At 44.0% G+C, this 16,806-nt stretch overlaps 1 protein-coding gene across 4 annotated transcripts in view; it reads left to right on the plus strand.

The window, feature by feature from the left end:
• The first annotated feature begins 14,878 nt into the window (after positions 1–14,878).
• fer1l6 (fer-1 like family member 6) overlaps positions 14,879–16,806 on the plus strand; it is a 59,714-nt gene continuing 57,786 nt past the window's right edge. For all 4 annotated transcript variants that reach the window (XR_015125283.1, XM_086265566.1, XM_086265567.1 and 1 more), the window contains exon 1: positions 14,879–15,029. Coding sequence is in view for 3 of the 4 variants with exons in the window: in XM_086265566.1 (XP_086121692.1) it covers positions 14,954–15,029 (76 nt within the window). In the remaining variant the exon portion in view is untranslated. The remainder of the gene's footprint in view (positions 15,030–16,806) is intronic.

Below are 16,806 nucleotides of genomic sequence, written 5' to 3' on the forward strand. Positions count from 1 at the left end.
GTGGTGCCGAAACCCAGGAAACGTGGGGATGTCAGACCCACATGCTGCGCCACCTACCCAGCCTTTGCCGTTCCTGGCGGAGATGGCAAAGATGAGCCAAGACCAGGCGGCTGCCCAGCGGGTCTACCTGGCAAAGCTGCAGGAGCAAGCGGACCGGCAGACTCAGGTTCTGGAGCGGCTGTTCGGGGCCACTGTGCCGCTGAAGGCCCCTTCACTATTTGTGGCAATGCACCGGATGGGCGACAGGGACCCCCGGCTGGTGGACAAGGTGGTGCTGGAGCAGTTCATGGAGTGGCTGCCAGCGGAGAAGACAAGATGGGTCCGGTGCCACCGACCCGCGAGTCTGGAGATCGCGGTCACACTGGTGGAGGACCATCTCGTCGCCAAAGCAGAGGAGCCCGGAGGAGGCAGCCAGACACCGAGCAAACAAGCCCCAGTGCCGGCACCAAGGCACCTCCGCCTGCACAGGGAGAGTGGGCACCGGTGTTGAGCCCCACTAACCCATTCACTTCCTTTGTGCCTTCCCAGGGATTGGAGGTAACCAGTGCTGCCCCTGAGCCACGGAGAGTGGCACAGACGCCGGGGCAGGAATGCTGGAAGTGCAGCCAACCGGGACGCCTGAAGAGGAACTGTCCTCGGATGGAAGTAAGGCAGGTGTTCCGCGTCACCCGTGCCCCAGCACCCTTTCCCAGTCCAGGAGGGACATATAGCATAAGGACTCGAGGGGGTATACGCCATGCTTTGGTGGGCAGGGGCTGTGCGCAGACCCTCATGCACCGAAGCTTGGTTCGTCCTGGGGCACTGCTGGTCCTTCATGGGAGGCCCTGCCGGCTCCGGAAATTCCCCCCACGGGAGATTTCCCACTGGAGCAGTCTCGTGATGACACCCTACGCTCAGCCTTCGACCAGGTGATTGAGATTGATGGTCACATGGTGATCCCTGAAGCCGCGCTTCATGTTATTGAAAGATAGGTTATATCGAGTGAGTCATGACACTTGCACAGAGGAGACACACACCCAGTTGTTGGTGCCGCAGAGCCACCGGGAAATGATTTTTCAGGCGGCTCATTATAACCCCATGGCAGGGCATATGAGATATGAAAAAACTCTGAAGGGAATAACGGCCAGATTTTATTGGCTGAGCATCCAAGCAGATGTGCACCGCTGGTGTGCGTCCTGCCCTGACTGCCAACTTGTTAATCAGCCGGCCATACTTAGAGCGCCTTTGCACCCGCTCCCACTCATGGAGATCCCGTTTGAGCACATTGGCATGGACCTCATCGGGCCGTTTCACCGGAGTGCACGTGGCTATCACTTTGTATTAGTTCTGGTGGATTATGCAACGCGATACACGGAAGCAGTCCCGCTGCGCACCATCTCTGCTAAGAGTGTGGCGCAGGCACTGTTTCAGGTCATCTCCTGAGTTAGAATCCCGAAAGAGATACTGACTGACCAGGGCACTTCATTCATGTCTCGCACACTGCGGGAACTGTATGAATTACTGGGCATTAAATCTATTTGGACCAGCGCCCTCTAGTGGAGCGTCTGAACAAGACTTTAAAGTCCATGATTCGTAAGTTAATTCACAAGGATGAACGCAATTGGGATTGCTGGTTAGACCCTCTGTTATTTGCAGTGCGGGAGGTGCCCCAGGCCTCCACGGGAATTTCTTCCTTTGAACTACTGTTCGGCAGGAAGCCGCGTGGGGTGCTCGACCTGATTAAAGAAAGCTGGGAGGAAGGTCCGAGCCCCGCCAAGAATGAGATTCAGGGTCTTCCGGTCAGCATGTGACCCGAATAGACGCAGGAACAAGCTGCTCCGGTGAACTTAACTCCGCTTTGACCAGTTTCACCCCTTCAACTGCCACCTTTAAGTCGCTTACACTCGTAACTGCTTTTCTAGTGTTTTGAACACTTTTGACCCTTTCCAATGGCTGCTAAGAGTGCAAAAGCGAACAAAAAGGAGGACGCTAGCTTAACACTGGAGGCTATCACCACGCTGCTCCAGCAGCACCGAGATGAGTTGGCATCTGAATTTAAGACCTCATTTAACGCCCTCGATTCGAAACTGGACCAGGTACGACAAGCCCAAGAGGAACAGGCCGAGAGAGTTTCATCCTTGGAGCTTGCAACTGAAGACCTGAGCCAACGTGTCGCTGACCTTGAAAACACGTGTGCCGCTCTTCGCGAAGACAACAACCAGCTAAAGAACAAAGTCACTGACCTGGAGAGCCGTAGCAGGCGTCAGAACATCCGCGTCCTTGGACTGCCTGAAGACACTGAAAGTGGGCGCCCCACTCACTTCTTTTCCAACCTTCTCTGTGAGTTATTGGGCAAAGAAATACTTCAGTCTCCACCGAAGCTCGATAGAGCGCACCGCTCCCTCGCAGCGAAGCTGCCCGTGGGACGCCCACCTCGCCCGGTGATCATCCGCCTGCACCGATACCAGATCAAGGACCTCATCATCCGAGAAGCTAGGAGGAGAGGGAAATTCGACTACCGAGGCGTGCCTATCCGAATTGTGGAAGACTACAGCCCCGAGGTCCTCAATCAGCGGTCGCAGTACAAGGACATTATGTCGGAGCTCTACGGGCGAGGCCTGAGGCCAGCTCTCCTCTTCCCAGCACGGCTTCGCATAACGCAGGCCAGCGGCGCCAGAAAGTTTTTCAGCTCCGTGGACCAGGCTCAACAGTACATTGAGAGGCTCCCAAAGGCTCCGGAAGCCCCGTGAAGAATTATTACTGATAAAACAATGGCACCAAATGCAGGTACCAAACATTCCATATAGGTATGGAGGCGCAGTCGGGATCCACGTAAGACGTTGCTTCTCCCCTCCGAGTGTAGCGATGTAGTCTGAGTGCTATAGCACTGAAATGCTGATTATTACTTTCATTTAACTCGATAATCTTATTTTGTTTTCTTTGTTAAATAAGGAGACAACCTCATTGACTTCTACCCGTTGGCTAATGACGTAATACCTGTTGCACGGAGACGGGGAGTTTTGTTATCTACTCGTAGCCTTCTGTCTGTTCTTATTCAATAATTCAGTTATACCGGTAGTACTTATTGAACTACATCATCTTTTTGTGTTTGGTTGTTTGTTTACATACTTGGACTCTGCTTTGAAACACTCCAGCAATTACATTTGGACTTGGTGGCTGATACAGTTTCGAAACTTAACAGTATTATACGGGGTTTCAGCTTACTATGCTATGGCCACCGGAGCAGTGGTTCAACTGCTTCAATACCTAGGTTATTGGTATCATAGACAGGAGGAGTAACACTCTAAATATGTTAAGTTTGAAGAGCTCGCTGCTTGTTCTTGTTCTTTTTTTTAGCAGCCATTTTCTGTTGTGGGGAGGGCTTGGGGAGGGTAAGAGTCACTGCTTTGAACCTCATACACTGTTCTTTTTTTTAACCTGTTTTGAACTAATTTCCACCCACTGTAAAGTTATTCTGTTCTTATCATCTAAGGCCAGTGTGCATAGTTTCTTTGCTCTACAAATCAGATGAGTCTGCAATTGAACTTTCTAAGCTGGAATGTTAAAGGTCTAAATCATCCAGTCAAGAGAAGGAGGGTTTGGTCACATGTTAAACACCATAACACTGACGTGGCTTTCCTGCAGGAGACCCACGTCAGGGCCTCTGATAATGTCCGTCTCTTCTCCCGTTGGAGGGGCCAGTGTTTTCACTCACTTTTCCAAGCTAGGGCACGTGGGGTCTCTATATTGGTCAGGCAGAACATTCCCTTTGAGGCCCACAATGTCATAGCAGACAAATATGGTAGATATGTCATAGTCAGTGGGAAACTGTATAACAGTCTTGTTGCTCTAGTAAATGTGTATGCTCCTAATACAGATGACGAGAATTTCTTTAAACAACTATTCTCCTCTTTGCCTGACTTAAATGTCTACTCTCTTTTTCTGGGGGGTGACTTTAACTGCTGGTTAGACCCAGCCCTGGATCGCTCATCCACTAAGAGCAATGTTTTAAGCAAATCTGCATCTGTCATTCATGCTTTTCTATCAGAATATGGAGTGTGTGATGTTTGGCGTACTCTAAATCCTCATAAAAGAGATTACTCCTATTTTTCACATGTGCACCATACATATTCAAGAATTGATTACTTTATCATTGACACTAATTGTCTGCAGCAGGTCCACTCCTGTGCCTACCATAGCATAGTTATTTCAGATCACGCCCCTCTTACTTTGTCTCTGTCTCTTCCACATCCTCCTGTTAAAGCTGCACAATGGCGTTTCAACTCGACCCTCTTGTCGGATGAAAATTTTGTAAAGTTTATCCAGGATGAGATACGCTTTTACTTTGCCACCAACTCTTCCCCAGAGACTTCCAGCCTTGTCGTATGGGATGCCTTTAAGGCGTATATCAGAGGCCAGATTATTGCTTATTCGGCAAGAATCAAAAAACAGTCCACCCATGAAAGGAACAAGTTAATGCAACAAATTAAGGAGACTGATGAACAGTATGCTCTCAAACAGAGTCATGAAATATTTAAAAAGCGTGTAGAACTTAAAACAAGACTTGACCTACTCACAACGTACTCGACTGAACGTTTACTCTTACATGACAAATCCAAATTTTATATGCATGGTGACAAACCTGATAAATTACTGGCGAGCCTTCTAAAAGGTTCTCGGGCAAGGCAAAGTATTCTTAAAATTCGACAACAAGATGGCAACATAGTCACAGATCATGAAAAAATCAATGAAGTGTTCAGGGATTTTTACTCACAGCTTTACACCTCAGAGTCCCAAACTGACTGTAATGCAATTAATGAGTTTTTAGCTAAACTTGACATTCCTGAAATTCCACCAGAACTTAAAACAAGGCTGGATGAACCCATCTCCCAGTTAGAAGTTTCCTTGGCTATAGCTTCGATGCACTCTGGTAAGTGTCCAGGTCCGGATGGCTTTCCGCCAGAATTTTTCAAACACTTCTCTTCATTACTGTCCACGCAGCTTAGTGCAACCCTCACGGACTGCAAGGAACAAGGATCTCTTCCTCGATCATTCTATGAAGCCTGTATTACACTTATTAAAAAGAAAGGAAAAGATCCGTTGGAATGTGCCTCCTATAGACCCATTTCTCTACTGAACACAGACGCTAAAATATTAGCCAAGATACTTGCCCGTAGACTAGAAATAGTTCTTCCAAAAATTATTTCGAAAGACCAGACAGGCTTCATTAAAGGTCGTCATTCATATTTTAACATAAGGAGGCTATTTAACATAGTCTACTCCAGCTCTACAGACTCTGATGAATGTGTGGTCTCGCTTGACGCTGAAAAGGCCTTTGATCGAGTTGAGTTTGATTATCTCTTTGCAGTCCTTGATAGATTTGGCTTTGGAGCGAAATTTACTTCATGGATCAAATTACTCTATTCTCAACCATCTGCTACAATACGAACTAACCTCCAATTGTCAAAACCCTTCAAACTTCACAGAGGCACACGCCAGGGATGTCCTCTCAGCCCCCTGCTTTTTGATCTGGCCATAGAACCCCTTGCCATTGCGTTCCGCAGTTGCAAAGAGGTACACGGCATTTGGAGAAACAATACAGAACATAAGGTCTCGCTCTATGCAGATGATCTCCTGCTCTTTATTTCTAAGCCCTTAGCCTCACTACCATCTGCATTGAATCTGCTTAGTCAATTTGGTCAGATTTCAGGGTATAAACTGAACCTTAATAAAAGTGAGCTCTTCCCGCTGAGTAGCAAAGCCAGTATGTTAGACTTCACCTGCTTGCCCTTCAGAGTTGAAATGACAAAAATTACATATTTGGGAATCACAGTGACAAAAAAACATAAAAACCTTTTCACAGAAAATGTGAGTGCTTTGCTGAACCAAGTGAAGCGGTCCCTTACCCACTGGACACCACTCTCTATGTCTCTGGTAGGACGTATCAATTCAATTAAAATGACCATTCTACCCAAATTTCTATACCTTTTCCAGGCCATACCCATTTTCATTCCCAACACTTTTTTCAATAAGCTGGACTCTGTCATCTCATCTTATCTATGGCAGGGTAAACGCCCAAGGCTCAATAAGAAGCATCTTCAAAAATCTAAAATTGAGGGTGGGTTTGCACTTCCCAACTTTCGTTTTTATTATTGGGCTGCTAACATACGATGTTTGGTGTTTTGGTATTTTTACCATAATCGGAGTGGTTGTCCTGACTGGGTCACTATGGAATTGCATAGTGACAACAGTATATCCTTACCAGCTGCACTTTGTTCTCCACTCCCATCCTCTTCATTCAACTTCATTCCCAACCCTGTAGTGGTGCACTCATTAAAAATATGGGGCCAGTTTAGGAAATATTTTAAACTTTGTGACTTCTCCCTCCTCAGCCCCATTGCATCTAACCATTTCTTTAAACCTTCTACCCAGGACAGTGGGTTTGCGGAATGGCACAGAAGTGGAATAACTTGCTTTAAGGACCTATTCATAGCCAACAAACTAGCATCATTTGAACAACTTGCTAATAAATATATTCTTCCACCATCACACTTTTTCAGATACTTGCAAGTCAGGCACTTTATTTGTTCCCAGATTTCAGGCTCAAGCCCTCCACCAGAGCCTACACTACTAGAAACTATTCTACAACTCAATCCAACCAATAGAGGGCTGATTTCCTTGCTTTACAATAAAATGTTAAATTTGACACATACCTCTTCATCCAAGCTCAAGACACTGTGGGAAGAGGACTTAAACATGACAATCTCTGATGAAACATGGGCCTCTATACTCAAACATGTCAACACTACATCACTATGTGCCCGCCATTGTTTAATCCAGTTCAAAGTGGTGCATAGAGCCCATTTCTCAAAATCCAGATTATCCCGTATCTACCCTGAAATCACTCCATACTGTGACAGATGCAAAACTGCTGAAGCCTCACTGGTCCACATGTACTGGCCTTGTCCCAATCTCACTCAGTTCTGGTCAGAGGTTTTTCGTACCCTGTCCGGAATTCTCAGTGTGACGCTGGCCCCCGGCCCCCGGCCCCCTTCTTGCTCTGTTTGGCATCAGTGGGAATGAGGTGCTTCTACCGGCCTCTAAAAAACAGGCATTATCATTCTGTTCCCTGTTGGCCAGAAGGGCAATCCTACTGAGGTGGCGGGACGCTGCCCCTCCCACTCACAAACAGTGGTTATATGACCTCATGGCCTGTCTAAAACTGGAAAAGATAAGACACTCACTCCACTGAGTGAAGTGGGAAATTTCAAGACATGTGGGGACCCTTTCTTGATGCTTTTCAAAATCTATAAGAATTTTTCAGCGAACTCTTAAGTCAGGTGTGGAAATACAGTGTGCGGGTGCAGGCAGTGACCTGGGTGGGAATGAATGGGATTGTTTTGCAGGGATTATGTTACTTTGGGATATATTATACATTTGTTTATATATATATTTTTTCTCTTTCTTTCCCTTTTTCCTTTTTTTTTTTTTTTCTTTTATTTCACAGCCGAAGATACATTTTTGGACTCATTTCACAGCTTAAATGTACTACTTAACCTCAATGTACAGATCATCTGTAATCCTTCTCTTTTCTTTCTGTCTATATGTATAATATATATGTTGATGCTTATGTGTACAAAAGGAAACCTCTTAATAAAAAAGACGTTGTTTAAAAAAAAAAGAATGAGATTCAGTACGTGTTGGACCTGAGAGCAAAACTCCACAGTTTGAGGAGGTTGTCACGGGAGAATTTGCTCCAGGCCGAACGTCTCTCATTGAGCATCATTTTGAAATGCAGCCTGGCATGACGGTGCGTTCACGGCCCTACAGGCTTCCTGAGCAAAAACCGCAAATTGTTTGTGCTCAGCATTTCAGTAAATTGGCCAAAATGCTGAAAATGGGAGTGATAGAAGAGTCGCACAGCGTCTAGTGTAGCCCCGTAGTTCTTGTGGTGAAGAAGGATGGGTCTATACGGTTCTGTGTCGACTATCGCAAGGTGAATGAAGTGTCACGCTTTGATGCTTATCCCATGGCCCGGGTTGACGAGCTCCTGGACCGGTTGGGCATGGCCTGTTTGTTCGGGCAGGTGCATCCACAGGTGGAGAAGATGGCAGCTATCGCATCCTGCCCCCGCCCGCCCCAAGACTAAAAAGGAGGTGAGATGGTTCCTGGGGTTGGCAGGTTACTACCGCCGTTTTGTGCCCGGGTTTGCGGAGCTGACCAGCCCCTTGACCAAGCTCACCCGGAAGGGTGCTCCAGATCTGGTCCAGTGGACGGGGGCCGTGCCAGATGTTGTTTGTGCAGGTAAAAAAAGCTCTCTGTGCGGAGCCGCTGCTCCAGACTCCTAACTTTGCCCTCCCTTTTGTTCTGCAGACTGACGCCTTGAACAGAGGGCCGTTTTGTCGCAGCTGGTAAGGGGGGTCGACCGGCCCATTCTTTACATCAGCCGGAAGCCGACGGAGTGTGAAAGGTGGTACAGCACCATAGAGAAGGAATGCCTGGCTATCCGGTAGGCGGTCGACTCCCTTCGCCATTACCTCCTGGGGTGCTCCTTCACCCTCTGCTCGGACCATGCCCCGCTACAGTGGCTCCACCGCATGAAGGATACCAATGCCAGGATCACCTGGTGTTATCTGGCTTTGCAGCCCTTTAAATTCAAGGTGGTCCATAGGCCGGGGGCGCAGATAGCTGTGGCCGATTTCCTCTCTCGCTCTGGGCGGGGGGGAGTAGGTTCGGCCGGATGGCTCCCCAACCTCAGTCGGGCGGTGGGGGTGTGTGGCAGAGGTGTGGTCTCTGGCTCGGCTGCAGGGGAGGAGTGGTGAGAAATTTTACAGAGAGGATGTCAATTAACTTTCCAACTGTATTTGCGCCATCTGGCGCAGCACTCCATCACTCTCCTTCTTGGTCACAGAGCCCTCACACAGCCTGGAGGTGTTTGGGGTCATTGTGCTGTTGAAAAACAAATGAATCCAACTAAATGCAATCTGGATGGGATGGCATGTCGCTGCAGGAGGCTGTGGTAGCCATGCTGGTTCAGTGTCCCTTCAGTTTTGAATAATTCCCCAACAGTGTCACCATCAAAGCCCCCCCACACCATCACACCTCCTCCTCGATGCTTCACAGTGGTGGTGGAACCATGCATGTAGAGACCATCCTTCACCTGATTCACACAGTGTCCTCTGAACAGACTGGTGGCTCAGATGAAGAGGTGACTTTATTTATTTTACTTTATTTATTACTTTATTTCATTTTACAGGAATTATACTTGCATTAATACCTTCTTTTCTTCACATTTCGATCTCTTTGATACCACGCTGGTAGTAGGAGCAGATTTCAAATTTGTATTTAATCCAAAAATTGACAGGATCAGTACAGCAGTGAGTCAAAGGAACTGGTATTCAACACACAGTCTTAAACAATACATGAGTGATTTTGGTCTTTGTGATGCTTGGCGTTCACATCCCCCCACTCTCTGGGATTACACCTTCTTTTCACCTGTACACCACTCACAATCTCACTTACTTTTTAGTTAGTAGCTCCATTATGAGGGATATTATAGACACTCAGATTCATACTATCAGTGATCATGCACCAGTGTCTATCTCCGGTGTCTGTCCTAGGAGGTGGAAATTTAATACATCATTCATCATCTTGCATCAATTTCTGATGCAAAGGCTCCATTTTGGAGAACTTTGAACACACTCCTACATACACATTCACACTCACTCGCTCACACATGCACACACCCACACACTAAAAAACATTGTTGATTTATGTACCTGTGCATTTTTGAACTTTTGCGTTCCAGGTGCTAGAACTTTTTTTTTAGTAACTAAAATAACATGAATAGAAATGAAGTATTAAACAGGGCCATCTGCTGCGACTGACTGGAGTGAGGAAAGGGAGACAGGATAAAGACATGCTGTGGAAGAACTGATCTTGGAAAAGCCAAATGTGTTTGGCACAACAGTGCATTCACATCATAATTCAGACTCCAAAAGCTGCCAAACAGGACAAGATTATAGAAGGGAAAACAAGATATCTGTAATCTGCTTGTGGCAGGCAAAACCAATTAGACAAGAGTTTAGGAAGAGAAAAACTTGCAATTCACAATGAACGTCAGAAAAAATAAAACAGCACAATGTAATACCTCAATGAACATCACTGTGATAAAACTGCTATGAGGCTTAGATAAATGCAAGGGCATGAAAACATAAAGTGCTTCATCCAGTAAGTTTGAACTGGCAGAAGTTTGGCACTTTCAGGACTCTTCATGTCAGCCAACAATGTTATAGATTGTCACTGTAATAATGCAGCTCCAAGTGGACCTGAAGAAAGGACAACAGAAATGAATGCATGTCAGCGGTACCACACTGTCCATCTGAGTCGATGACAAGGTCTATTAGGACAGTAAAATTCTGTCCTAATAGACACCAAGAAGTCTCCACCAGTAAGAGCTGAAACACTACATATGGTGACGCCTTTTGTTTTTCAAAGCTCAGTCTGCTCACATTCATTTCAAAGTCTTTAGTCATGTCATAGCCAAAAGAAGCCAAATGAAAACTCCATTTCTGTCCGTTTTTCAGACATTTATAACCACTGTGATGGAAACTTATTTTGCATTAGTGTATTGATCATGTGCTTTGACAATAGTATACAAATAGATGTATTAGGTTAGATATAAAAGATAGCATCATATATTTGTTTTATATTTTGTTCTGTTAAATTTCCCAATTCTTTCATCTTTGGGCTGAAGGAAGAACAACACTCGGTGTATAAATGCTCAATCAACAATCTCTTTATTCCATATTCCATACAACACTTAAAAAACGTCTAGATGGGAGATGTGGACAGGAGAGTGTCTCAAAGTGTCTGAGCGTTTCTCACATTCTTATAGCTTCAGCCGCCCTCCAAAGTCATAAAACCTAAACATCCACATTCTTTCTCTCTCAGTGAGCCTGAGTTCTGACCTCGGCTTCCTGTGCAGTATGTTCTGTTCTTTCTAATCAGACAAATAAGGCCATGATTCTCTGAAAACAGCATTTCTTATAAATCAACAGTATAATGCATCATAAAACTCATTCACAATAAATCAGCAGTCCAATGTAATACAAATCAGTCTAATAAATCTAATAGTTATCACCTTCTTCTAAGTAAGGAGTATAATGCAAACTAAAACTACATAATGATTTCCCAATCTTTACTCCAAGGCATAATGTGGCCTATAGCCATATAATGATTCAACAATTCTTTGATTAGAAGTATAGGGTGGCATAAAATAGTGTAATAATCTCACAGTTCCACACACAGTTATGTATTGTAAGTTAGATGTAGACTGGCACACCCAGGCACCATTAGATAGTAGAGATGTTAGGCAGATAGCGAGACCCCTCTCTAACCCTCAGGGAGGAGGGGGCCTCTGAAGCTAAATCTACATCTGACTCTTAAGAGGAAAACAAGGCTGTAGCTCGCTCTTATTGAGGTTGAGGCGCTGAGCTGGGAAAGTTGGGGAATGTTCTTTGTTTCTCACTTTGTATATAAGGAGCGACTGCAAGAGCTACTGTGCAGAGTGCAAGCTAGTCAGCAGCAACTCCATGTTTGGACCCAACAAGGTGACTGGAATTCGGTTAGCTTTGCTGGTGCTTTAACAATTGTGAGAAACGGAAAGCCATTCACAGAAGAGGGGTATGCCAAAACATTCGTGCTTGATGTTACATTAAGACCAACCTACAATCGTGTTTAATGGATGGAACTCTCAACGCCTGCATGAAGCTTAACCTCACCACGTATCAACCAGACTACAAAGCCATCAGCAAAACCATGCAGCGCCAGAGGTCGCATTAATGGTAAGAAGTACTTTATTCATCTTTGGGTAGCTGAACGGGACAGGCAAAAAGAAAAGAAAAAATTAAAAATTAGTACATCTGTTGGCTGAGCAGATTTACTAAGCTTAATAAATGTTTTTGCTAATACTTCATGTGTCACGGTCTGGCAGGCAGACCGTGGGGGTGTAGGGAAGGAGGACCCAGGCACGGTGCTCTGTGTGCGAACAGTGCGTTTATTTACAGTGTATGGTGCAAAACAACAATAAATCCCCGTGTTTCCCAAGACTCCCGTGTCGTGTCCTCCTTGTGCTCTCTGCTCCGTGTCTGCACTCCCGGTGCTCGCTGCCCTTCGGGCCTCCCACGCTCCTCCTGCGGGAAACAATAGCGGCAGCTGTCAGGACACGTAACAATAGCAGGCATGCACTAAACGACTAAACCTAAACTGGGTGACTAACGTGGAGTCTCACGCAATGATCCCGCGTCGGTGGGAGCTCCAAGACTCTCCTAAGTAGCTCTCCCGACGAGCCCTGATCAGCGGCAGGTGTATGGCTTCGGGTGTGGCCAGTCCGCCAACAGGGCCACACCCACCAGGCCTGAAGGCGCCCGCAAATCGGTGTTTGCAGAAACACCAGCATCCGTACACACACACACACACACACACACACACACACACACACACAGTGGCAGCAACACCAAACATACATATACAATACATATAATATGTATTGTCTAGACTGGGTCTAGACTGGGTCTAGAGAGTATTTTAAATTCAGGGAATTTAAAATAGAAAGTAGCTCGTCCACAGAAGGACTGGTAGCTCCCCTTACGATAAGGGTTCAGATCGCGCGAACAGGTGTGAAATGTGTGTGTTTAGTTAGTTTGTTTGTTTGCTTGTTTTAATCAATTTTAAATCATGCTTTTTATTTGTTTTTGTTTCTAATGTCTCTGTAAAGCACTTTGAATCACCTTGTTGTTGAATTGTGCTATACAAATAAATTTGCCTTTCCTTGCCTTGCCTAATATAACATAAGTCCATAGCTGCTCAGAGCTCCTGGGTCGCTCAGACCCAGGACCCTGACATCATCTTCATGAGAAACTGACCTCACTTGTTCTGTCAGTGGTGCTGGTTTCAGTCATTATGCAAATGCACTGTTTCTAAGGTTGGAAACCTGCAGTCAGCTGAGACGGAAGAAGAGTGAAAACGCCATGTCCAGAGGAACAGAATCAAATTTTGGGATTTCTTTTCCTGGATGATTGAGCATGCATCAAGACAACACTTCATCTTGAATTTTAATTTTTAATTCATTTTTAATATGTCCCTGTTAATATAAATATGTCACATAATACTCAAGTTAGCTATGTCCCATAGTGTTAAGGCTTTTTAATTTTATTCTTATGTAATTATATTATACTTTTTGAGATATTTGTGGTAATGCATAGGATGCATTACAGTAGATCAAAATAAGTTTAAATGAAATGGGTAAAATAATGATAATGGGAAATTTTCTAACTATATGTAATAATAGAAAAACATACTTTTATTTTGTGTATTTAAATGGGTAAAATTTTTCACATATAAGCACAGATCATATTAAAATGAGCAGACATTTGTTTCCCTAAAATCTGATGTTCTATTTAATAAAAGGCCACAGTGTAGAACATACATAACAACTACAAGGATTTCTTTGGCATCCAATATAAACGCACACATGCAAAATGTAAATAAAATGTGCTCAATTAGCATTTAGCTTAGTCCGAAATGCTCCAGCTGATATGTAAAAACATGACATGAGCATCTGTCATCATCTGGATGATTGCACTGACAGGGTGTGAGTTCCTCTGTTTACCATGGGTGGGTTTGTTAACTCTCCAAATATCATACATCCTGGTCACATGATTACAAGGTTCAGGATAAGCACACACATACAGTGCTAGATAAACAGCTTTGCTTATGTATTAATTTATTAGCCTCAAATTAGAGACAGTAACTTATTTTCAGGTGACCAGCAGATTAGATTATTTGACATCCAATGACAGATAAATAGAAAAAACAAATATTAGCACTGCTGTCAATAATACTACTACTGCACCTTTACTAGCAGTAAACTAGCATTAGTTTTGCTACAGCTTCAGGTACTTGTAGCACGATGTACGAGGTACATCTGCTAGCATTACTATTTAATGTAAAAACACAAATATTAGACCAAAGAAATTGGTAGGAGGATGCTTCTAAACTTTCATACAGGCCACCAAGGAAAACAGGATAATTCCTGTTTTCCTTGGTGGCCTGTATGAAGGGTTGGTGCGTGCATGAACCACATGCTCCCTCAGTTTTACAACAGAACTTTTTGAACAAACATTTCAACCACCAATCACATAATCGGGCTGCTATTCAATGCGTTGCTTCAACAGCTCTGACTCTGAGTCACCGAAAGCATATAACATGCAGTCTTGCGTGTCCAACTGACAAAAGTGAAGAGTGCGGTCTTGTGACTAACACTGGATCCCAAACAAAGGTAGGAAACTTCTCACTGCTGCGATGTTTAGCTTATTTGTCTTATTTGAAATTATGAAGCTTATTCTTGAAAATGGAGAGGATGTCTCTCCTGATCCATAGTAGATGGGCGTGAGAGCTAAAGCTCACATTCTAGTTTTGGACTAGGTCTATGGTTAAACCTCTGTTTCTATGATTATATATTTACTATATGCAAAGGAGTTAAACAGGCAACGATTTTTGCCTTGAAAGTTTGAGTTTAAATGACTTTTTTTTTCAGTGAAGCCACATTAAGCAAACACATCAAAGAGCAGTTTAATAGAAATGAATGATAGTTTACATATTTCAGCTTCTCGTGCTGCAGGAAAGACATCAAGCCTATGCTCATCAGTGGCTAAAAACAGATCTTAAAACTGAGTTATTTTACTCAATAAATTAACAATAACATACAATTATATGTTGCCAGTGACCTGTTGGATGTTAAAAGGTTAAAAAAAGGGATCAGACACAAAGATGTATCTGGCTTTTCCTTTGTCTGTGCTCTCATGTTTATTAGCTGACCTGCATTTCAACATAAAGATAAAGCTGATAAGGGTAAAAATAAGTCCTGACTACATGAAAGGTCTACTCTCCTGTGAGCAGAAAGCCCAAAAAAATGTTTGGCCTGAAAGTGAAGAAGAAGAAGAAGAAAGACAATGAAGATCTGGTTCTGGCAAACAGGGGAGCCACAGGTAAGGCCTGCAACACACACACACACACACACACACACACACACACACACACACACACACACACACACACACACACACACACACACACACTGCCTCAAACACACAACATCCTTAAAAATATGATGTCGTGCTGTAGATGACCTTACATTAACATATATAAAGCATATAAACATCTTAGTGATATTAATGCAAAGTTTCAAAAAACTAATAAATACTTAAAAACTGTTGAATGAAGAACTTTTCATGCTCATTATACTTTTTACTTGAAATCATGAATCCAGAGCCAGTTTGGTCCTAATGGGCTCCCTCACTCAAGTTACTTATATAGTAATTAGTTACTAATTACTTATTATTTCTCAAAGGAAGTAATCCTGCTACTTTACTGACTACTTGTTTTCAAAATTAATTAGTTATATTATTAAATAGTTACTTTTTAAAAACACGATACACATCCTGAATGTTATAAAGCAACCTTTAGCACAATTCTATTTATCAAGGTTTGCTGTGTGGCAGGCAGAGGTTGGACCCAAACAGCTTTTATTCACTGGCAAAAGCAAACTGAGAAACACAGCACACGAGCAGTAGAAATAAAACAAAAACTCAAACTAGGAAAAATGACCTAAAAAGTGAGGATATGACATGACATGATAAAACATGATGAGCGAGGAACACACAGCTAATGAGGATGTGACAAGAAACGGGGGAAGACTGAGGACTTAAATACACCGGATAACCAGACGATAGGGAACAGATAGAAACACCGCTGGGACTAATTGGACATAACAGGACAAAGGGGAAGCAAAACTTACATTCACCCAATGTATATACTACATATATATATATATATATATATATATATATATATGTATATATATATATAATGTTTTTCCTCTACCCCCCCCCCCAATTTTTTTGCACATGTCGAGGAGCGTGTCAGGCTACATTTCACTGTGTGTTATACTTGTATAACTATGCATGTGACAAATAAAGAACCTTGAACCTTGAACCTTGAACCTTGAACTGAACACACTTACATAGAACATGTTAAAACATGACGTATACACAGAGACGCGACTGCCTGGATACGAAACACGGAACACAGGAAAGACAGTGACTGAAACTAAAAGCTAGAACAACGTATATAACATCAAGAGAACTGTGAAGGTTCTCAGTCATCCAGGTCATCGTAGTCTGAGGAGCTTGGAAAGAAAAGCGTGTGGACTTCTTTGAGTTGCTTGAAGACGTTTCACCTCCAAAAATGTGAACGACATCCCAGCAACACGCTCAGACAAATACTGGTTCACCAAAGACAAAACACCAAAACACAGACTTAACAATGTGGTGTTTGCTGTACAGTGCAGCGAGGAATGCCCAGACCTCTACATTGGAGAGACCAAACAGCCACTTCACAAGCGCATGGCACAACACAGAAGAGCCACCTCCACAGGACAAGACTCAGCAGAGTATCTGCATCTTAAGGATAAAGGACACTCTTCGAGGATGCCAATGTTCACATTTTGGACAGAGAGGACAGAGGGTTTGAAAGAGGAGTGAAAGAAGCATCTATGTCCACTGTGAGCGACCATCTTTGAACAGAGGGCGGGGCTTATGACACCAACTGTCTGCCATCTATAATCCAGTTTTGAGATCCCTCCCCAGACGCCTTAACGCCCACTCACATCCTGGGCCATCTGACCTCAGGAATTCGCATGATAAGGTGGGGCCAGGTTTCACAATGAACTCACCCGAAACTCTGGCTGATTGTGACCCACACCCA

Source organism: Aulonocara sp. 'chitande type north' Nkhata Bay, linkage group LG16 (genome assembly GCF_057382095.1).
Source record: "Aulonocara sp. 'chitande type north' Nkhata Bay isolate Kocher_YH1m ecotype deep benthic linkage group LG16, A_spYH_male_GT1.1, whole genome shotgun sequence".
In the NCBI taxonomy this organism is placed as follows: domain Eukaryota; kingdom Metazoa; phylum Chordata; class Actinopteri; order Cichliformes; family Cichlidae; genus Aulonocara; species Aulonocara sp. 'chitande type north' Nkhata Bay.